Below are 21,199 nucleotides of genomic sequence, written 5' to 3' on the forward strand. Positions count from 1 at the left end.
ACGTGGATGTGGATAAGAGGAAAGGGAGAGTTGCAGTATTGCGGTGAGAGTGAGAGTGGCATGGGAGGTTGCGACGCGGGCCGCTTAAAGCAGGCGTCTCTCCAGCAAAGCAGCAGCAAAGGTCCTGAGGCATATATCATTTCATATAACTACACAGTTCACATTTCTTTTCATATCTATCCTCTTCTTCTCCTGTATACTCTTTGTTCCTTCCACCCTCTATAATCACCCATCCACCTTTCATCAGTAAAAAGAATCAAAACAAGCGAACAAATAAATGAGCAGGAAAATATTAACCAGGCACATCGAACATTGAAACATTAGACATCCAGCCCTCCCTTTCCCTTTGCACGCGCAAAATCGGTATCGGTATCGGTCCTCCCGGTGGAGTCTCGTCATCAAAGTACCAGTCCATCGCACAAGAGAAACCAAGGGAGGGCTCGAAACGCAGAAGAAAAAATAAAACGAATAATTAATCGGGTAAACAGGGAACCAGGTCTCCACTTTGCACACGCGCATATTTGGCCGCCGTGAGTCCCAGCGTCCCACCGCTACTGTTGCCGCTGCTGCTGCGGAGGACCTGAGACCATCCAGTCTGTTTCATTGCATATGTGTGAGCGGGTCCACACAAATAATCCCGTCCCGTTCGTTCCACGGATATCCCCAATTATGCAACCACTCCCGAATTCCGGTCGCCAGCCGAGCACGCGACGCACCGCGTCCTGGATCCTGCGTCCCCGTGTGCTTTTCTTCGCCGACGATTATGAACGCTAATCCGAAGAAGTTTTCCTTTTCCAGCTGTAGAAGCGAAGTTTAGTTATTAGTATTTAATATGTTTAATGAGAAGAGAAGAGCGGGAATGAAAGAAGGAATGAAATTCTCGGAGACGGGGACTTACAGCAAGCAAGAACTCCTCAAGTACTTCCGTTGCCTCGTTTGAATGCAAGCCGTGTAAGTCAAGTGCAGCTTCCGTGCGTTCCTCTTGAGTCAACTTCACCATCTCTTCTCCCACTTCCTTCCCAACAACACCAAGCAACACGCCTAGGCCACCACCACACGCCTTACCGCGAACCGATCGATCCGCAGGATCTGTCGACCACGCAGCGTCTCGTGCACGTACAGCAGCTTCAGATTCCTTTGCTCGTTCACGTACAAGCTTGATAGCAGCGTCTGCAGCCTCAGCACCCATCTTTGCATTCAAATCATGTCCTTCTCTCGAAAACCGCTTCGCAGCTGCACCGTCACCCCTCCGCCACGCATCAGCCGCACGCGACAAACACGCATTGCGCGCTGCACCAAGCTGCAATGCCCTCGAGCGGTACGCCATATACAACGCATTAATCGACTCTCCAGTCGACAACGTCGGCAACAAAGCAGGCGCACGTAACCGTATCCGCGGCGACGGACGAGGCGCAACGACCGTCGGTCTCGAAAACACACTATCACCCAACGCCGCCTTCGCTTCCCTCCGATTCGCCATTTGCGCTGCCAACCCACCCGCACCCGCACCCGCAGCCGATGCCCCAGCAAACTGCGTTGGCACCTTCTTCACAGCGGCCGCAAAGCGCGTTCGGCTAGGATCATGGTACCCTCTATTTCCAGCACGGTCGCCATAGTGCCCAAACCCGCGCCGGACACCGCGTGCATTCTCGTGTCCCAATGTCGGGAAGTCATCTTGCACCGGTTCGCCCGGTGGACCCTGTGCTACCTTAGCTGCGTCGTTCAAACTGGTTTGAGACATTGCATTCTGGAGACCTTGCATGTCCACTTCGTTTGGTAGGTGATGTAGGAATTCACAAGTCTCGCCTTTCGCACAAGTCCCTCGGAGCCAAAATCTGCACAATGCTCTATCCAAGTCATGACTGCACACGATTCACAAATTAGTATAACGAACTTTACTAAATATGGAGAATTGAGACTGACCTAAATCGACAATCCGCACGCATACACTCCCCAGCAAGGAAATACCGACACACCCTATTATTTCCTTGATTCGGCGGGCGTCCCGTCCCATTTCCATACCTCCCTGCAACGCCTCGTGCATTGGGATTAAAGCCTGCTCGACCACCTCGTAACAAACCCGCCTGTCCACGCGGAACAATGTGCACACCGCCGCCTGCATATATAAGGTTTTGCTGACCTTGTCGTTGCCCTCCTGACTGTGGGCTAGGGCGAGTACGATCAACGAGCCACTGCATGGCACGCTCGAAGTCGTATCCGTTCATTGCAAGTGCCTCCTCAAGTTCACTCGGTGCGAGTGTCGAGCCAAATACACTTGTGAGCACGTCAAAAGGTGTCATACCATCTGTAAGTGCAGCCGCCGCATCCGAGTCCATTTCTGGAGTTCCATCTCCTAAGTTGTTGCCGTTTCCATTGCCAACAGCCTGCATTTGCTGTGGATCGAAATGTGGTCCATACAGTGGATCAACATTATCGAATTCACCGAACATGTCAGGATAGGACAACGAAGGGTGAGGATATGCTCCACCTCCCCAAAGTGCAGCAGGGTCTTCTGCTGCACTCGAGCTCGACTCAAATTCCGTAGAATTTGTGGATGAACTGATAGAATGGAAAGTGGGAGCCGAATTCATCTTGGATGGGGCAAACGGATCGAAGGGATCCTCTTCTTCATCTTCTTCTCCAACCTGCGACGATATCCGAAGAGGCGATGTCGGAGTATGCGCACGCGGTGGTGTTCCAGGTGGTAAAAGCGAGTTGTCCGGAATCAATGGACTGGCAATTGCAAGCCTTGACGCTCCCCTCAGCGAACCAGGACCGTGTGCCCAAAGGTCAGGAGAAGGAGTCTCAGTACGTCTTCCTGCGAAACCGCCCGTCGTACCCGGATTTGACGATGCAGCTGAAAGCGGGCGGGGTGTTGGCCTGAATTCGTGAGCCTTTGCGTTTAGCATCCGTGGAGACGAGAGTGGACTAGCAGGTAAGCTTGTTGCGAGAAACGCAGGTGCCGTGTTATGTGGGAACGTCGGTGACGTACTCGGTGAACTAGTTGCTTGCACCATTGCAGTTGCGGTCATATACGACGAACTACTATGTCCCGTTGCAAGTGGAGACATCACAGGCGTATGGGGACGTCGAATAGGTCCGGGTCCAAGCAAAGAAGGCGAGCTCGGCGCAGAAGCTACAGAACTTGGTGAATCTGCACGCGGAGGACCAGGTGCAAGTCGAAATGAATGATTAGATGTGCGCGAAGATGGTCGGGAGATAGGGCGACGCGTCGGTGTTAGGAAGAGAAACGGCACGCCGCTGATATCGTCCTTGTGCGCATGCATCAATTCGAGCATAGGTGCTTCAGTCTGCATTGCCATTGCATTAGCATTAAAATTCATGCAGGGGCGGAAGCGGAAAATCATGAGCAAATTGTTTCAACGACAATCATCCAGCGGGGGATCGGCGCCGAGCGAACCAGACCCCGCATATGTCGGAGAAAAGATATAGACTAACGACTTACCGCCTCGTCGTCCATTTCAAATGTCTTCTTCAGCAGCTCCTTCAGCTCGTCTTCCTTCTCCTCGTCAAGCAAGGCCGCGACCTGGCGCACCAGCTCCGAGCCAATGCGGTTCTCCGGCTCATCTTCGTAAGCATTGTGGTCTGCATCGCTGCTCTCACTGCCCGCCCCACCGCCGTCCGAACTCGAACGGAAGCGGTGTTCTCGCGCAAGGAGAGCTAGCTGTGCGCGTGTATGCGGGAACTTTTGTGTCTGTGGGACGGGCTGATGACGCGGTGCGCGCAGTCCTGGGGGGTCGTAATCAGAGAGGTTTCCGTCGCTCATCGCAGAGCGGCTGCTCCCCAACCTGACCGCTGTAGCAGGTGAAGCAAGCATCTTGGGTGGCAAGCGGTTATAGAATAGCTTTTGTCAAAAATATGACTAGCCACGAAATTGTTCAGCCTGAGTGATGATATACAAGAGCAAGAAAAAAACGCGGGTGATGCAGATGTCTTTAGTCGACGGAACGCTGTCTCAGTTCGAAGTTGTGCTCGTCGGCAACTACACCGAGCTATCCAAGTTCAGAAACAAGCGACGCGTTGCAGGATGAGCTGCTGCGTCGCTGCGAAAGGCTCGTTACGACGCTACCCGTTGAAGGTGATGGCAGAATGGGTCGATGTTTGACTCAGAGCGCGCTGCCAAGTGGTCCAAGCGCTCTGCAGTGTATCCTACGCCGGCTCTGCTACAAACTGGAGCCAGAAAATACAGAAAATAGGAAGAAAAAGGGAAGAGAGAAAGGGAGGATGCAGCAGAGGAGAGAGGACTGAGTCTGAGGAAAGAAGAGCAACGACGTTCCGAGTATGGCCAATCTCTTATGGCACATTTCCCACGCTCAGCCTCTCCGCATTCAATGACACAAAAATATTTGAGATCAATCTGCTTCCGTTCAGGCTCGATGAAGACTTGTCCATTTTTAACCACCTTATGCGTCTAATGGCGAGCCATGGCTCTAAAAGTTAGATATCTTGTTGCGCAGATGGACGCTCTTCTCCTGTTTTTCTTTTATTTCCGTTTTATAATACTGTACCCATCTGTATGGGTACAACCAGGCAGAGTGCGTTACCGGTGGAAATTGGAAACCTAACTATGTGGACGCGTTACAGTTGCTAATACAGACAACCAGACGGACATTGCCGGAAGTTACTATACTACATTAGTATTAGTATATAAATTCAATCGTAACAATCCAATAAGCTTTTCAAATTTTCTAACACTTGTAGTATACAAAAGTAACAAAACTACACTTGAATTGTCTTATATAATATAATGCTCGCTTAAAACTATGTAACACTCCTTAAGGGAAAGCAACTACTGCTATGCGTTACGCGTTACTGCTAGCAACCAAACCACCCCTGCGTTACACGTTACGGTTGTACCCATACAGATGGGTACAGTATTTATCTCATTCATTTGTTTTTACTCTCTTTCACGGACACGGCACGAACGTGATAATAGGCTATATAACCTGTAAAGACACGCATAAACATAGATTGCAACATGTAAGCACGCGGTCCCTGCATGAGCGTGTCCCGGTCGACGCAGAGCTCGAACGACTACGCTGACGGGATGGGACCAGAAGACGGTCTTCGTGTTCGCCGTCGGCGGCATAGCCATCATCAGTTGGTGACTGAATAACCTCTGCACGAACATTAAAGCCCATGCGCTTGGTTGAAGGGGATTTAATCATCAGTCTCGAATGTCCAGCCTCCATAGCGTCTGGGACCAGCGTGTTGTCTTCGTCGTCGTCGTCGTCGTCGTCGTCGTCAGACGACCCGAGTGTGATTGTTCCGGAGCTCCGCCTGCATGTACTGAGACTGAGCCCAGATATACCGAGGCCTATACGCTCGACTTCCGAAGTAGATGGGTATGCATCATAAAGGGAAGCGCGGAAAGTCGAACTAAGGCTGCTCATGGTAGCAGCACGACGACGGCGACGGTCCGTCGAATGCATGTTCTGAATGAATGCGTATTAAAACTTAGTACGCTCAAATAAGAACAGAGCAGAGACACTGACCATGATCTCGCTACCACTATCCCGAACACCGGACTGTTTCCTAATCTCCGTCGATGTCTCATCGTTGGAGAAGTATCCCTCGTCAAGCAGAGATTGAACGCTCAAAGGGGTATGAAACAACGGTGAATAAACGGAGGGAAACACAGCAGCGCATGGCGGACGCGGTGCACGCGGCGGGGTACGAGGTGAATTATTAGGTGACTGCATGCGCGCTAGGGAGGATCGGTGCATAGCCGACTGGCTGGAGCCGGAGCTGCCCAGAGTGCAAGCCATCGCCATAGTAGATGGGGATGAAGGCGAGGTGCGAATACCGAGGCCGACTAGGTTAGGATGAGTCTGTGCAAACTCGAAGATGCGCTTCAAGGACGGGGATGAAAGAGGGGCGGTTGCAGCAGTTCGAGCAGATGCAAACATCTAGACGATATAGGTTTATTAAAGAGGGTAGTGTAGGTTGATTTTGTACTTGAATGGGTAGTGAGAGTAAGGGCAGCGAATTGGTTTGCGTCGAGTAGATGTTCTGTGCTTGATGGGAAATAGCAGAGGAGTAAGCCGCCATTTTAAATCATTCCTTGACCAGCCTCTAGACTAGTCATCCAGCCACCATCCAGGCCAGCCTCATCTTGCTTCCAAAATTCTCTTGACACAGAACACCACTAAGATAATAAAGCATAGTTACATAGCCATGCGCCAGAGGATATAGTAATTGTTCACTTGAAAGGGAAGAGAACTTCGGACAGCACCAGTAGAAATAGCAGTGCAGATCTAGAACGGAGACAAGGAGCAAAATGTCTTACAGCGTCGATCCCATCTTGGGATAAATGCTAATCTATATATAGCGAACGATCGGCAAACAAACAGAAAGAGCATATCCGAATCCAAAAGATAAAGTACACTTTTTCTACCATTTACCTAAGAAAATAAAGCAGTCTAGATTAAACAATCTGTCAGAACGATGATGGAAATCTTACTTATTTTCAAATATGGAGGCAGCTGGCCTGCATGTTATACTCCAATAACAAATTGTGAAGAACACAGCCATTACGCCAAGGTTGATAGTTAGTCAAACTCACAAATTAGACTTACATGGTATAAAAATTGGCAACGATGAATAGAGGAGTGGATGTACGGGAAAACTGGGTGAGATGCAACAGGAATCGGATTACTACTTAACAGATTTGTTCACCCTTGCAATGCGAGAGCGTCTTGAAGCACAATCAAGGACATCCTGCTCAAGATAGGATGCCTGCTACTCGTAGATTCGAGCCTGTCTCAAAACAATAATTCATGTGTTATTGATTAAACTGACCAAGGTAACCGCCTCAACAGAAGAGTTGAACTAAATAACACACAGTTTAGGAATTCGCCTTAGATCGATAGCGGCAGAACTTACAACAAAAAAGGCGCTGAGAAAGCCCATCCTTGCCTGATAGGCTTTCAGAGTTTTACCATGTTTGTCATCGAGTCATCGACTTTGTGTAGTGTGATAAGATCAAAGGGTGTTTTATATAATAAGCGCTCGTAGCATGTGGTGATTATACCGAGTAGATTGCCTTTTTTGGACTGACCAAAGACAAGCGTCAAAAACGAGTATGTGTCCATAGTAGTATAAATTCCTTTTACTTAGGATAAATACTCCAGAATATTGCGGCCCTTCACTTAAACATTCACCTCCATTATCGAGACTCTGTCCTACTCACTTCCTACATCTTATCAATATGACTGCTACAAAGCCAATATTGCCAAAGCGCTTTGGGAAGAGCAAGCGAAACTCAGATACTGGTAGGATTATAGAATACATTCCATCTGCTATGCGTGTGAGCCTCACATCGCGCAAGCAGACTCGCGTACCTCCTTTGTAACATCAACAAGAGTCGGCACCTTGCATGCGGCCACTCGAGAAGACTTCTACCCTGGTATCCTGTTGAAGGTAATGTAAATAAGATTGTATAGGCGATCAACTCTAACAAAGGTTGATTATGATTAGGAGAACATGAAGTTATCGACTCCAGAGGATGACATTCCTGTTCCATCTGCACCGAAAGTAAGAGTCCGGCTAAATCGACTGATCAATGTTCGCATCTGACTGCTTGTAGATGTCACCGATCGAACTCCCCAAGGTGCCTGATTATCACTATTATCTACCAGGTGGAGTAACTCCCTGGACAGGCTATAATCACTGGTGTTATTCTATTGGCAGAGAGGTCTGGAAATGAGACATAGTCATTTAACATACTCAATCTTGTATTTGTACTTGCACACTGGCAATCCATATGAGCTGCTTGTCTGCACGAGCGATGTAAATATTAAGGTTGGTCAAAGATGGCTATGATCCCGAGGAACCCTATAGCAGGACCGAGAACAGTCATTCTGCTGCAAGGTTAGTATATGCGGCAGTTTCATCTAGACATTTCTGGATTAGAAAGAAGGATGCAGTGGACCAGTACCAGTCTTGTATCCTGTGAGTAGAGCAAGGAGACCATACAAACTAGGAATTACACCTTTATTTCTGCAAAATACGTCGGACAGTTAAAGCAAAACAACAAGGGAAATGACACTTACTGCTTCTATGATGGTATTATAGAGTAGCTAGGTGACGACTGTCAATTACTTGTGAACCAGGACCGTTAACCGAAGAAATATCTTGCATAGAATGTGGAGCAAGTCTCAGAAGCTTTTCAAGCTCCTCATTCAATTCAGATTTGGGTAGGGAGGATTGGGCAATTGTACAATACTATCTCACAGTAAGGTTTGGTGCCGTGTGATCACTGATGTTTGAACTTTGTGTGTATATGTGTAGGTGGCTTAAACCATGCTTGGTTTCCCTCGAGCTCGGCTGCATCCGAGCTGATTCATACACTACGCATATTGGAAATAAAAAAAGTTTGATTGCATCAATTGTTTATCAACATATTTTCCCGTTATATCTCTTTATTTCAAGATTTATTCTCGCGCAAGTTTTCTTTCTTTTTCTTAAAATTCATACACGGCTGTCTGTACTTATTAAAACTTGACTTGAATGCTATCAGATCATGCTGTTCCGAGTCTAGTTTTGGGATTCGCGTTCTCACATGAAAATCATCACGTGTAAACGGATCGGCATCTAATGTACCGAATTGTAGAGGTAGAGAAGTTTTGCTTCCTCGATCAGTGCAAATATATAACACCTGCATCGTTTCTTCGCTTCTCCCATTCGTATGCCAGGCGTCAGCCGTGCGCCCCGAATTTTACATAAATGCTGATTACGCCTTTGTGGCGAATATCTTTTACAACAGTGATCTTGCTGTATCCTATTGGTTATAAGGCAGTCTTCTCTTCCTCCAAGGATACTGGCCGGCTTCCGTTGTCTGTTCTCGTGAAGTCCTCTGAGCTTATCGGAAAGTAGGGACCCGTTCGATCCATTTGACTACGGGGGCATAAAGTCATATTAGTGCCATGCAAATGAATGCGGGGAACGAAGCAGCGGAATTTGCGGGATCTCTCACGGGAACTTTCGTATAAAGCACAGCTTCCACATGCTAGCTTTTCCTCACTTCTGGCACGACTATTTCATACACGAGTGCTATTCTGCAAGAACCTGAGATATGAACTTCTCTCCTGACTTGAAATCCTTGCTTGCGCAAATGAACTCGGCATTGGGACTTAACAACGTTGAGGACCGTACACAGTACTATTCCCTCCTCATGGCGGGGGTGTGTATCGCGATTGTCTCTCTGCCCAGACTTTTCAAGAATCGGAAGCTCGAAGTAAGCTTCCCACACACGTTGAGAAGTTTAGCTGATAAAACTCTACACAGGTTAACGTACCTATCGAGGGATCCTCTGGTGTTGTCTCATCGTACATCGACGCGTATGATTTCATCGCCAATGCCAGGTCTGTTCTCAAGCGAGCTTATGAGAAGGTCTGTCTCGAGTCTATGGACTTACATGTGACGAGGCTCATTTGTACTCAACACTCAGTACGGTCATGGGACATTCAAGATTCCCGAAATGAGTCGGTACACCGTGATAATCAACAAGCGTGATGTTATCGAAGAGATCAGGAAGGCTCCTGACAGTAAAGCCTCATTCGACGCGGCGATGGCTGAGGTAAATCAAGGACTTCCTCGCAAATATTGCATACCAATAGCAGCCATATTTTCGCAGGATTTCGCATTTCGATGGACACTTGGAGAGAATCTCATTAAAGATACATATCACATCACGACTGTCCGCAATCAGCTGACTCGCTCGTTGGGTTTGCTATTCGACGATGTCCGCGACGAGATTATGCGTGCCTTCCACGACCTTATCCCAGTTAAGATTGATGGTGCGACAACAGGCCGATTCTCTTTCTTGAGTAACAATAACTGACGTGAAGATCAATTTAGATTGGGTCGCCTTCCCTGCATTGGATATGGTGAGGAACATCGTATGCAGAGCCAGCAACAGGATATTCGTTGGCGTCCCACTTTGTGAGTCCTAATCAACCTTGCAGAACTAGCAATTCGAGCTTCAATCTTTTTCCTCTTTGTAGGCAGAAATCCAGAGTTTATCGACCTGAGTATCAATTTTACAATTGACATCATGAAAACGGTATTCATGATCCAGGATACGCCAGTCTTTTTACGCCCGTAGGTGTTTCGACGGTGCTAGTCATGATTGGCAGTCGGCGATTAATCTTCACCCACAGTATTGTCGGTGCATATTTTAGTCCAACGGCTCGAAGTGTCCGTCAGGCCATGAAGTTCCTTCGCCCTCTTTTTGAGGAGCGATTCCGAATGTATGATGAAAATGGTGATGATTGGCAAGGAAAACCGGTGAGGTAGAACATACCCAATGCACCGAACAAGAGACTAATAAGTTGAAGGCCGACATGATTTCGTGGCTAATTGACGAAGCACCGGTGAACGAGAAACGAAGCGTTCGAGATCTCACAACGCGGATGCTTGCAATAAACTTCGCTGCTATGCATACGTCTTCGAATGTGAGCAACTCGTCCTTCCTCGTAACTATTTACCGATTCACCTCATCATGGTTGAATACCAGAGTTTCACTCATGCCTTGTTCCACCTTGCGGCGGAGCCACATTACATCCCTCCGCTACGGGAAGAGATCGAGCAGGTAATTAAGGAGGAAGGATGGTCAAAGATAGCAATGACGAAGATGTGGAAACTTGATAGCTTCATGAAGGAGAGCCAGCGGATAAACGGCATCAACCTCTGTAAGTCCATTTTTACTAGATGTATACAGTCCAGCGATTGCTGAAACTATTATCTAGTATCCTTGAATCGCAAGATAATGTGCGACTTGACCCTACCGGATGGCACCTTCCTGCCCGCTGGCACATTTGTCGCCGCGAACTTGGTAGGAGCGCACCGCGATGATTCTCACTACCCGGACGCAGATAGGTTCGATGGCTTTCGGTTCTCGAAATTGCGCGAGCAAAGCTCCGAGGAGGGTGTAAAGCACCAAATGGTCAATACGAGTCCAGAATATCTAGCATTCGGACACGGACGCCATGCCTGGTACGTCTGTGTCCATCATACTGCCTTGATCTCCGTAATGCTTACTCGGCGCATTCATTCTTTGTAGCCCGGGCCGATTTTTCGCAGTAAACGAGCTCAAAGCGATGATGGCATATTTGATTTTGAATTATGACGTGAAGACAGAAGTCGAGGGAGTGCGACCGGAGAATGTCTACCATCGTGCTCGATTGAGCCCGAACCCAAAGGCCAAGGTCCTTTTCAAGAAACGTACAGATGCATAAGTTGTCATTTTTCGCACTGTTGAATCTGTCAAGGATTCGGCGTTTCATTTCATATTGCCATTTTATCTCCTCTGTTGTGCTGGTCAGTAGGACAAGAATGTATGCACTCAATTATCAGATATCCCGTAGTGCGCCGTGTTGTAGCGTCTGGAGGACACGGAAGGTCATGAGGTCCAAGGAATAAGTATATTCCTGAATAGGAACTAAGCAATGGATTACTTCCAGAGCCCAAAGTGACGCTTTTACGATAGAACATAGTGCAATGCACTGTTTTCAGTGTTTCGGGATAAGTCTCGATTCCATATATCATACACTTTGAGGAATTTCGTTTTAGAAATTTTACTCTGGCGAATTTATCAGACCGAGTTAAAACAGCTTGTCTGGATAGGATTCGTCTCTTGCTTGACTTTTTTTAAAGCTATCATGTGCCATTGATTAAGCTGATCAAGGTGAACGCCTCAACTAAGGATCTGTACTAACTTAATTATGCACGTAGTGGGAAATAGCCTTTGATAAACAATAGAGAACAAGCAACGAAAGGGAGGTAAGGAAATCCATTCTTGCTTGATAGGCTTTCAAGATTTAGCTATGTTTGCCATTGACTTTGTGCAGTGTGATTTGTATCAAGGGTGCTTTCCATAATAAGCGCTCCTTGCATGCGGGTGATTATAGCGAGTAGATTGCCTCTTTAGGAGAGATAAAAGAAAAGGCTCAAAAACAAGTATGTGCCCATAGTGGTATAAATTCCCTTTACTTAGGGCAAAATGCTCCAGACAATTCCAACGTACCACTTACACTTATATCCCCATTATCGCTGCTCAGTACTACCTATTTCCTCTATCTCTTCAATATGACTGTCAAACAGCCTATGTCACTAAAGTGCCTTAGGAAGAAAAAGCGAAACGCAGAGCCAGGTATGATCGCGAAATAAATCTCATTTAGAACTTGTGTGAGGCTCACATCGTATGAGCAGACTCGCATAGCTCCCTTCCCGCACCAACGAGGGTCGGCACCTTGCATGCGGCTACCCGAGAAGACTTCTGCCCTGGTATCATGTTAAAGGTAATGCAAGCAACATAGCATAGGCGATCAGCTCTAACAATGGTTGATTATGATTAGGAGAACTTGAAGCTCTCATCTCCAGAGGACGACATTCCCGTTCCATCTGCACCGAAAGTAAGAGTCCGACTAAATCGATTGATTAATGTTTGAGTCTGACTATTTGAAGATGTCACCGATCGAACTCCCCAAGGTGCCTGATTGTACCTATTTCCTACCAGGTGGAGTTACTCCCTGGACGAGCTATGACCATTGGTATTATTCTATCGGCGGAGAGATCTGGAAATGAGACGTAGTTATTTAACATTTTCAATCCTGTATTTGTACTTGGACACTGGCAAACCACGTAAGCTGTTTCTCCGCACGAGCAATGTGAACGCTGAAGTTCAGTCAAAGATGGCTATGGCTGTGAGGAAGCCTACAGCCAGACCATAAATAGTCACCCTGCGGCAAGATTGGTATAGGAAGCAGACTAATCGTCGCGCCTAGCCGTCTAGCATAGCACAATATGAGATAGCGAGCGGCATTAAGGTCAATCACAGCAACCATAGGAGACATCCCGACATTCCTGAGTTGAAATGATGAATAGCACATGACGAGCCAGCACTCTTGCGCCCAGCTGATAGTATAATAGCTCCGACATAGATATGTGAGAGTATAAGTGCTTGGTTTTGGCAGCATGCACATACATGAAACATATGAGTAGAGCGAGGAGATCATAATAGCTAGGAATGATACAGTTATTTCTACAAAACTCGTCAGACAATTGTAGCGAGACGAAGCGGCCAATGACACTCACTGCTACGATGATACCCTCATAGCGGGTCTTGAACCACGCCATTGTGTCCTCCCTCTTAACGCGGTGCTGGAACCCAATGCGTGCCCTCTTCGCCTTTCGCTTTGAAACACGATCACCCGGGCGTCCCATCACAACGTAGAAGTCCATACCGAAGATACCGATGTTGGGGTCGTAACGTGCACCCAAGTCGATATGCTCCGTAATACCAAAACCAAAGTTGCCCATCGCAGAAAAGTTCTTGCGGCGCAACTCGTATTCCTTAACCTTCAAGCCTCGCTCGAGAATTTCCTCTGCTTTTGGCCCACGGATTGTAACGTGTACGGCGATCTTTTCGTTTCTACGAATACCAAACGTACGCACGGTGTATCGTGCTTTTGAAGTTACTGGTGTCTGACCAGTCAGCTGCTCCAAGACTTTTGACGCACGGGTCAGACGATCGCCAGACTCGCCAACTGAGATGTCTGTGAATGCAGGTTAAATCATGAGACGGCGTGCACAAGTACTAGACGCACTGATGACGAGCTTGCTGATACGCAGCTCTTTCATAGGATTAACGGCCTTGGGTTGTGCAGCCTGCATAGAGAGTTAAAGTCATCAGACTTACTTTCTCCTTCGATTTAAAAGCGACATACCATGTCGTCGAGATGGTCTTGAGGATGTTTAACGAATAAGCAAACAGTGTCCAAACAAGATTTCCGCTGCCACGCTGCTATATAGTTTTGTTCCATTTTGGACTGGTATACTCACGATTAGATTTCTTATGTAATGTACAGTCTATTATGTATTTATTCGGAATTTGTTACTTGCGTCGAAACAGCCAATTCTGATTGATTGATGCTTGCATGCATTGTGCATTCCTAGACCATTTCTTTTCGAGCGTTTTTTTCGTTGAATCCGGCAATGTCTGACTGTCGCTTTTCTCTGCTGCTTTTGATGCTGTCTGATTTACAACCTGCCTCTCCTGATAGACATTACGTTGGTAATCTGAAGCCACGTCGTGCTATAAACATTCCCTTGACTCCGAATTGTCCTCTTATCCTTCATATATAATTACTTTTCATGATGGATTGGTCTCTACATAAGGGGTTTCCAATGAACGAATCATCGCGACCGGTCGCCACAAAGGAAAAAATATTGCAATACCAATCCTAGTCGTTCGAGTTTTGCCCCAAGTGTGTAACAGGACCCGTGTTCAAAAAGCCAGATGCTCTGATGGGGTTTGTATGCTTTATTGTGTTGCAGTCATTATAGGTGCAAAACCGTTCTGCTCCAGACCGGATATACGAGTAACTTACAGGGGTTGCCACAATTTGAAGTAAGTGCTTTCCCGAGCCAGTGATCTGCAGAGTATAATACATTGTTGACGCTAAATCGTACAGCCATTTCAATTCATGTCCGACATTCCGTATCTCCGTAGAGTTATCTCGTATGGCCCTGCGGTCCGAGCGCCTGATAGGTATTCGGACCGTGGTGGCGCTCAGTGATTATTCAAAACCCTCTATCGAATGAGAATGGGCGAATCATCCACGACTCCGGGAAGCTCTATAGACTTTAACTGAGCACGCACGTTAGCCAAGGCCTTTCGGAAATGCGGAGCGCTGGCCGACCTTCGGTGCTCCGGGGACGGTCACTATCTCCTGAGTCGACGAAGAGGCCAATTTGACCTGTCTAGTCATCAGACTGGAGACACCTGAAGGCGTAATTCAGTTTGGCAGACCTCGAGCGGGTTGTCCATGGCGAGTCCTGCATTGATGTTCGGTGCTCTGCTTGGTGCAGTGCGGGAGTCTATGAAGTCTAGTACTGCTGTGAGTTCTGGAACGTTTATGAGTGGTTGATACTGGCGAAGAGTTCGTACTGTTCAGAGCATTTCTGCTTGTCATCCTGCCCTTCTGCTCGGATTGTGTCGTGATGGCGGTCATCTCGAATAGCGTCTTGGGACTATGGATCGGAAGTGGACTTTTAAGGCCTGAGATTGAATGGAAGATAGTTCTGGGGCATTCTGTACGTCGCTGTCGACTTATATACCGGACTACACGAAGGCGTATCGGGCATTCGCAAACCATATATAGCGGTGTTTCCCCGGAGTTACACTCCTAGAAGCGACGATAGGAGCAACTTTGTGTTGAGAGGTACGGAGACGATGACCCTCTACGGTCCGATTACGTCCTGTGTGGGATTGGACAGTATTGAGTGCCAATGTCCAAGTGGCTATCTCCTAGATCTATTCTAAGGTCTCATGAATGTGCTATACTAGTATGTACCCTAGATATACTGGGACGATATCATGGTGCGGGTTTACCCTCGTCGACGGAATGATAGCTTAATCCTTGTGTTCTAATAATAGCCTGTTTGTCCGACTTTTCAATATTTAATTTTAAGGATCTGTATATATGATAATCCATCACTGTCCGGGACTGCGGGAGCTACAAGGGCCTGAATGTTGTCAATGCTTTCGTCATGATAAAACCAATGTCCTTGAGAAAAGTGTTGCCTTGAACGATATTAGTACAATAAGTACTGGTACTGCATGAAGGTCCATTGTAAGCAGTCAGCCGAATGGAAGATTGTTTCCCCCTTTTCCAGGAGCGTTTAAATTTCAAATGGATTAAGGTAAGGAGTGGTATGGAAATTGACGAGGGATTTAAGTCGTGCACGGAAGGTTTTAATGCTAAAGTTTGAATCTGTGATGGATACGTAATCATCAGAAAGTTGCCTTTCTTGAACTTGATCTCCTTCAAGCTCGTCCTCTCTTCACCTGGTTGACAGGCAAGACCACTGTATTCCCCTTTCACTGGGGCATCTCCCATCACCGTCTGTTTTGACAATCGATTGGCCTCTCTTTCACTTTTTGTCTCTCGTTTTCGCAAACTGTTTTAATTCCAGAACTAGAACCGTCGACTGCTGGCTCAGCTTTACATGACACACGTCTCTTGCATCTTCGAGCTTCGGGTGAGTCCTTTCTCTGAACAGCAGATGTAAATATATGCTGTGGGGGTACCGAAGAGGTGCTCCTGTTGCTAGTTAGTCATGAAGATGTGCCCAGCCGGCGATAGACGTTATATACGCACGTTGTTTGGGCATGCGCTCTGTGTGTACAATCACGATTGTATATCACATCTAGCTTTGCTGCCACTGCTGGTCTCATTCATTCACTTCACCAAACTGACTGCACTCAATAACTCCACAGAACAAAAATGCAGGCACATCGTCCACGAAGACAAGACACGTTCGATCTGCGTGACCAGATGCACCCGGATGACACGAAACACGCACACCAGCAGTACACTCAAGGCGGTGTCATATCTGAATCAGAGCATTCTATTATGGAGGATTCCTCAGATGCGGAGGGTGAAGATCTCGTTCAGGAGGGTATGGAATCAATGGACCATACTTACGGTGCAGAGCGGGATCATGACTTGGACGACAACGAGGAAGACGACACTATTGGAGACTACATGTCCGATTCGTCTTCATCTTTATCCATCCCAAACGAGTCCATAGACTTTGATCTCGTATATTCTCTGACAAACTTTGCTGCGACCGTCGAAGGCCAGGCGAGCGTCGTGAAGGGCGACAGTCTTTTTCTCATGGACGACAGTAATAGCTACTGGTGGCTAGTACGTGTTCTAAAAACGCAGGAGGTTGGATATATCCCCGCGGAAAATATAGAGACTCCTTTTGAGAGACTCGCGCGATTGAACAGACATCGTAATGTCGATGTAAGTGACATTCATATTGGGAAAATCACATTCTTATTCTTTCGGTAGCTTGCTTCAGCGACCCAGGCCGAGATGGACAGTATTAACCCGGCTGCTTCTAAGTCGTCTCGAACTCGCAACCGTGTACAGATTTCTGCGCCAGCATCTGACTCTAATGGGGGTGAAGACGGTAAACGCGGTGTTGCTTTCCATCGGTCGTCGAGTATATTCCGATATCCTCCCGCTGTTTGGAACGAGGAAGATGAGGAAGGAGAGGGAGAATGGGACGAAGATGACGTCGAAATTGAGGACGCTCCAGTAAAGGATACGTCGGGATCAGCTGAAGATTTTCAGGCGAACAACAACGAAATGCAGACGGACGTGGAGAGCGTCGAGAGGTCGGCGACAAGCACTGAGGACGTTGAGATGGAATGGTCAGATGCACGGCGACAAAATGTGCCAGCTGCGTTGCGCCCTGTGGCGCATGCTGCGACGCAATCTCAGCAAGTTCAACCTGACCAACAGCAAGTACAGCAGGCTCAACCACAAGCACAGCAGCAGGCTCAACCACAAGTACAGCAGCAGGCTCAACAGCAGGCGCAGCAACCGGCACAGCAACAGCAACAGCCTCAGTTGCGAAGTCAGACGTCACGAGAACGCTTGATTGCGCAACAGGGCGCACAAATGGGGCAGCAAGAGGCACGACCCACGCAGATACTTGATCCTGCGCAACAGACGGAAACCAAGAAACTGGTCATTACACCCTCCATCGCAAGAGACGAACCCGTCAAGCAGGAGCAAGAGCAACAACAGCAGCGGACTCCCGGACCTTTATACCCAAGTGCTATTATTCAAAAGCAGCAGGAGAAACTCGAGCAGGAGCGAAAGCGTGCACGAGAGGAGATCGAGGCTGCCGAAGAAGCTGCACGGAAACGCGCTGCAAAAGGCAGAGATATTGGACTGGGACCCGCCCCTGTCCAGCCACAGGCACAACCTCAGAAAGAGTTGACGCGTTCAGCCAGTCAGGAAACACGATCATCCGCAGGATCTGTCCCGAGCAGCGGTGGTAAATTACGGAAGGAACGCAGCGACAAAGATAAGGAGGCAGAGGACAGCGAGCGAGACAGTTCGAAAGAGAAGAAAAAGAAGGGTGGTGTATTTGCTGGGCTCTTTGGGCGCAAGAAGGACAAAGAGAAGGGCAGCAAGACATCAATCGAGAACATTGCAGGAGCTGCAGCTGACGGACGGTTAAGAAATTCGGAGGAATCTAGCGCCACTGTGTCTTCCAGCACCCACTCTCACAACCAGTCATACACGAGTTCACCACCCGAATCTGGAAGGGGCGTTACATCACCTAGTCCGGGCGCTCGTCAGACGGTTCAGCAGCGCGTCCCGACGCCCGTGCAGCAGCCACAAAGGAATCAGTCTCCTACTCCAGTAACTCAGATGCCCCTACAGCCATCAATAACTTTACAAGTCTCACAACATGCTTCCTCACTCCGAGAGCGTGATCAGCAGCAACAAGCTCTGTATTTCGAGTACCTCAAACGTTCACCATCGGCGCCTGATCAGCCTTCATATGCCACGCAATCAGCCTCACTTGTCATGCCCACCCAAGGATCCGGTTCAATTTCGGGTTCACCCAATACATCAGGACTTGGACTGGGACTTGCACCCGTTAACTCCTCCTTCCGTACGCCGAGTGGTAGACCAGGTTCTCTCATCTTGTCTCCAGCGACCGGTCCTGATGGGCAAAGCGGCATAGGCTTACCAGAACTCAGCGTCATTCGAGTCTTTGCAGGCGACAACTTGCAAAGCGATGCAACTTTCAAGACGGTGCTACTCAATTCATCGACAACGGTCGCTGACCTAGTGCGTCAGTCGATGCAACGGTTCCGTCTCGCTGCCGGTGAAGATGCCTCAGACTATTATTTGACCGTTAAGCAAGTTGAAGGATCTAGTTTAAAGCTTACGTCCGACATGAAGCCACTTGGCGTGTTTGAGCAGCTTGTGGAGGAGGCGGAACAAATGCCGAAGACAGTCAAGCGAAGTAGCATGGGCAGTATAAGCTCCGTCGCAAGCAACCTATCCGCTCACCCTGCAATCCGCAAACTTAATATGAATGACTTTACGGATGACTCAGCAGTTAAATTTTACTTGAACCGGGTTAGCGATCGAGACAGGGATGAATCAGATCTTACTGATTCCTCTGGTGCAGCCAGTAGAACCGGAGCAGATGGTGATGGACGAGGTCGTACCGTATCCGCTTCAAACTCAAGCCTAAGCAGTGGCAGCCCAGAAAGATTCAGCTCTCCTTCAGTTCGGTTCCCGATGCAACTGATCATATATCCTAATGAACTGCCCGACAATATGGTCTTCGATCCACATACCGAGGCTATCGTCTTCAAGGAGACTTTACGTGACAGATCGGAATCAAGTGCTGCTGTCAACCCTGGTGTTTCTCAAAATGAGCGGAAGAAGTATTTCAGCTTCCCGAAGAACATTACGGTTGCGGAGGTCATTGAGCTTGGATTGGAACGCTTTGGCATCTTAGAGGGCGTTGTCGATGGAGGAGATGAAGTTGAAGATAAGTTAACAAAGCGGCGTAGTTCCTCCCGTGTGCGTTACACCTTGACGGTTAAATTTGATGGACAAGGTAAGGGAATGTATCTCACTTTCAGTTCGTCTACTGATCACCTGATAGAACGCGAGCTGCAGCCATCGGGCAAGGTTATAGATGCTTTCCCTCGTCCACCAATGTTTAGGCGATCAAGCGAAATGAAGCGCCGTTCTGTGGATTCGGCCCAGCTTCTCATGGGATCTATGGAGGACATCCAGAATGATGATCCCTTATTCATCTTGCGTCGCGCCGTTGCATACAGGTCTACGTCAACGCGCCACCATCGACTTTCTGCTCCTCTTGATGAGCTTGCGCTATCTCACTTGCATCGCGATTCAGCATCGTCTGATTCAACTGTGACCTCTCCCAGCGACACAAAGCCTCGCCAGCTATCTCGTCAAGAAATCATTGCTGCACAGCGTGCTGCATCTAGAGCAAATCAGAAAGCAGTTCTGTCGACTCAGGTTAACTCCCAGCGCGGGGTTGACGTCATGCTGCCTGACAAGGCAATGCTTCGTAGTCAACGAGTTGACACAGATAGCAAGATACGTTACTCGTACATGCAGCCAGATGGCGAGACATATGATATCAGCGATATTGTGGAGGAAGAGTTCAGGGCATCGAATCCATCTCAGTCGCTTAGTGCATCAAGCTCTGAGGGTTCAACAAACGACCTTCTAAGCGGGGCTATGAAGGGATCACAACCGAGCGTCTTAATCAACCGTGTCCTTGACAAGATAAAGAACGGGCCAGTCACCCAATCACACTCAACGTCGACGTTCCGTTCGACTTCGCCTTCCATGTACTCTGAGGATGGTCAGAGCGATGGCTCTGGTAGTCGGGCTGCGACTCCAACTGCATCGGGGATGGCGCATCGTTCAATCACCCCGACTGCAAGCAAGGATACCAGTACAGGCAGGTCACGATCTGTCACCCCTACGGCTGGTGGAACAGAAGAATCGGAAAGCCCAACACACCGCCATTATCAGCCGTCCATTGAATCTGTATTATCAGATGTCTCAGATTATCGTACTGCAGCTTCAGGGACGCCACTCGCTATGGCTCCATCTCGCGCTGCGATGAGCCCTTCGCCTATAATGGCAAAACGACCTAAAATCCCGAAGGATGAGTTTGGACTAACTGAGATGCTCGCTGTTATCAAAACTAGGGCTATGCTTGGTAAGGAGCCGCGTCCACCCTCACCGGACGAAGTGGAAAAGTTGTACTTTGGCACACCTATTGATCTTGAGACTGTTCATCCGCAAGTTCGCGATGTATATGCGGGGACGTTCAAGAAGATGAAGGAGATAGACATGGTGAGTTTCTGACTTTCGTATTGATGCCATAAAATGCGTATACTGATACTCGAGCGCGTTTAGGAACTCGATACCCTATTACAGAAATCTCTTAGTCTTTTTTGATACTCTCCGTTCTTTGATTGCTTTCGACTTTGTGGTGTAATATGTTGTGACTATTTATTGTTCTTTGGATAACTTATGTAGAAACTGCATTCACTCCTTTTATCAACTGCTCGTGCAGATAAATTTGATGCATGCGAGATGAAGCAAGGTCGTAATCAGACGTGAATTGAAGAACACGCTGAGCAAGAAAAGTCCAGACACCAGTCAGTATTTGCAGTGTTGCACCGATCCTCAAGTCCTCAACATGCCTTGCGATGAATCGACGAGATATAAAGTCTAATTGGACTTCTAGGTTATTTCGGATGTTTCTAATCAACCAAATGTATAGTGGTTTGGAAAGG

The 21,199-nt window shown here is 47.9% G+C and overlaps 7 protein-coding genes across 7 annotated transcripts; 4 read left to right on the forward strand and 3 right to left on the reverse strand.

Annotated features, from left to right (window-relative positions):
- Nucleotides 1–114: 114 nt before the first annotated feature.
- Nucleotides 115–4,223, reverse strand: FOMMEDRAFT_100748 (uncharacterized protein). The gene is made up of 4 exons (XM_007261376.1): nucleotides 3,467–4,223; nucleotides 1,924–3,311; nucleotides 899–1,862; nucleotides 115–798 (listed from the first exon to the last, which is right to left on the reverse strand). The coding sequence occupies exons 1-4, from the start codon at nucleotides 3,836–3,838 to the stop codon at nucleotides 601–603; spliced, it is 2,922 nt and encodes a 973-aa protein (XP_007261438.1). The 5' UTR covers nucleotides 3,839–4,223; the 3' UTR covers nucleotides 115–600.
- Nucleotides 4,224–4,908: 685 nt separating this feature from the next.
- On the reverse strand, nucleotides 4,909–6,933 carry FOMMEDRAFT_24854 (uncharacterized protein; the record flags this gene model as incomplete). The annotated part of the gene is made up of 8 exons (XM_007261377.1): nucleotides 4,909–4,967; nucleotides 5,066–5,456; nucleotides 5,517–5,930; nucleotides 6,118–6,169; nucleotides 6,311–6,337; nucleotides 6,600–6,649; nucleotides 6,823–6,852; nucleotides 6,907–6,933. The coding sequence occupies 8 exons, from the start codon at nucleotides 6,931–6,933 to the stop codon at nucleotides 4,909–4,911; spliced, it is 1,050 nt and encodes a 349-aa protein (XP_007261439.1).
- A 298-nt stretch (nucleotides 6,934–7,231) lies between these two features.
- FOMMEDRAFT_150020 (uncharacterized protein) lies at nucleotides 7,232–7,729 on the forward strand (the record flags this gene model as incomplete). Its single annotated transcript, XM_007261378.1, has 4 exons — nucleotides 7,232–7,295; nucleotides 7,355–7,443; nucleotides 7,501–7,557; nucleotides 7,610–7,729. 4 exons carry the CDS (start codon nucleotides 7,232–7,234, stop codon nucleotides 7,727–7,729), a joined length of 330 nt encoding a protein of 109 aa, XP_007261440.1.
- Nucleotides 7,730–9,097: 1,368 nt separating this feature from the next.
- On the forward strand, nucleotides 9,098–11,261 carry FOMMEDRAFT_150021 (cytochrome P450; the record flags this gene model as incomplete). The annotated part of the gene is made up of 10 exons (XM_007261379.1): nucleotides 9,098–9,259; nucleotides 9,310–9,414; nucleotides 9,473–9,821; nucleotides 9,883–9,966; nucleotides 10,029–10,125; nucleotides 10,185–10,311; nucleotides 10,362–10,478; nucleotides 10,541–10,715; nucleotides 10,773–11,019; nucleotides 11,087–11,261. The coding sequence occupies 10 exons, from the start codon at nucleotides 9,098–9,100 to the stop codon at nucleotides 11,259–11,261; spliced, it is 1,638 nt and encodes a 545-aa protein (XP_007261441.1).
- An 850-nt stretch (nucleotides 11,262–12,111) lies between these two features.
- Nucleotides 12,112–12,609, forward strand: FOMMEDRAFT_150022 (uncharacterized protein; the record flags this gene model as incomplete). Its single annotated transcript, XM_007261380.1, has 4 exons — nucleotides 12,112–12,175; nucleotides 12,235–12,323; nucleotides 12,381–12,437; nucleotides 12,490–12,609. The coding sequence occupies 4 exons, from the start codon at nucleotides 12,112–12,114 to the stop codon at nucleotides 12,607–12,609; spliced, it is 330 nt and encodes a 109-aa protein (XP_007261442.1).
- Nucleotides 12,610–12,856: 247 nt separating this feature from the next.
- FOMMEDRAFT_137788 (ribosomal protein L5) lies at nucleotides 12,857–13,769 on the reverse strand. Its single transcript, XM_007261381.1, has 4 exons — nucleotides 13,752–13,769; nucleotides 13,632–13,692; nucleotides 13,120–13,580; nucleotides 12,857–13,066 (listed from the first exon to the last, which is right to left on the reverse strand). The coding sequence occupies exons 1-4, from the start codon at nucleotides 13,752–13,754 to the stop codon at nucleotides 13,061–13,063; spliced, it is 531 nt and encodes a 176-aa protein (XP_007261443.1). The 5' UTR covers nucleotides 13,755–13,769; the 3' UTR covers nucleotides 12,857–13,060.
- Nucleotides 13,770–15,909: 2,140 nt separating this feature from the next.
- On the forward strand, nucleotides 15,910–20,765 carry FOMMEDRAFT_100753 (uncharacterized protein; the record flags this gene model as incomplete). Its single annotated transcript, XM_007261382.1, has 4 exons — nucleotides 15,910–16,068; nucleotides 16,307–16,838; nucleotides 16,887–19,473; nucleotides 19,522–20,765. The coding sequence occupies exons 2-4, from the start codon at nucleotides 16,314–16,316 to the stop codon at nucleotides 20,763–20,765; spliced, it is 4,356 nt and encodes a 1,451-aa protein (XP_007261444.1). The 5' UTR covers nucleotides 15,910–16,068; nucleotides 16,307–16,313.
- Between the last annotated feature and the right edge of the window lie 434 nt (nucleotides 20,766–21,199).

This window comes from Fomitiporia mediterranea (assembly GCF_000271605.1).
Source record: "Fomitiporia mediterranea MF3/22 unplaced genomic scaffold FOMMEscaffold_1, whole genome shotgun sequence".
NCBI classification, from domain to species: domain Eukaryota; kingdom Fungi; phylum Basidiomycota; class Agaricomycetes; order Hymenochaetales; family Hymenochaetaceae; genus Fomitiporia; species Fomitiporia mediterranea.

Coding starts and splice junctions, on each gene's coding strand:
- FOMMEDRAFT_100748 (XM_007261376.1), bottom strand. CDS start 3,838: ATGCTTGCTTCACCTGCTACAGCGGTCAGGTTGGGGAGCAGCCGCTCT. Junction 3,312..3,466: donor TTGAAATGGACGACGAGGCG/GTAAGTCGTTAG, acceptor ATGGCAATGCAG/ACTGAAGCACCTATGCTCGA. Junction 1,863..1,923: donor CGTGCGGATTGTCGATTTAG/GTCAGTCTCAAT, acceptor AATCGTGTGCAG/TCATGACTTGGATAGAGCAT.
- FOMMEDRAFT_137788 (XM_007261381.1), bottom strand. Junction 13,581..13,631: donor TATCAGCAAGCTCGTCATCA/GTGCGTCTAGTA, acceptor CTGCATTCACAG/ACATCTCAGTTGGCGAGTCT.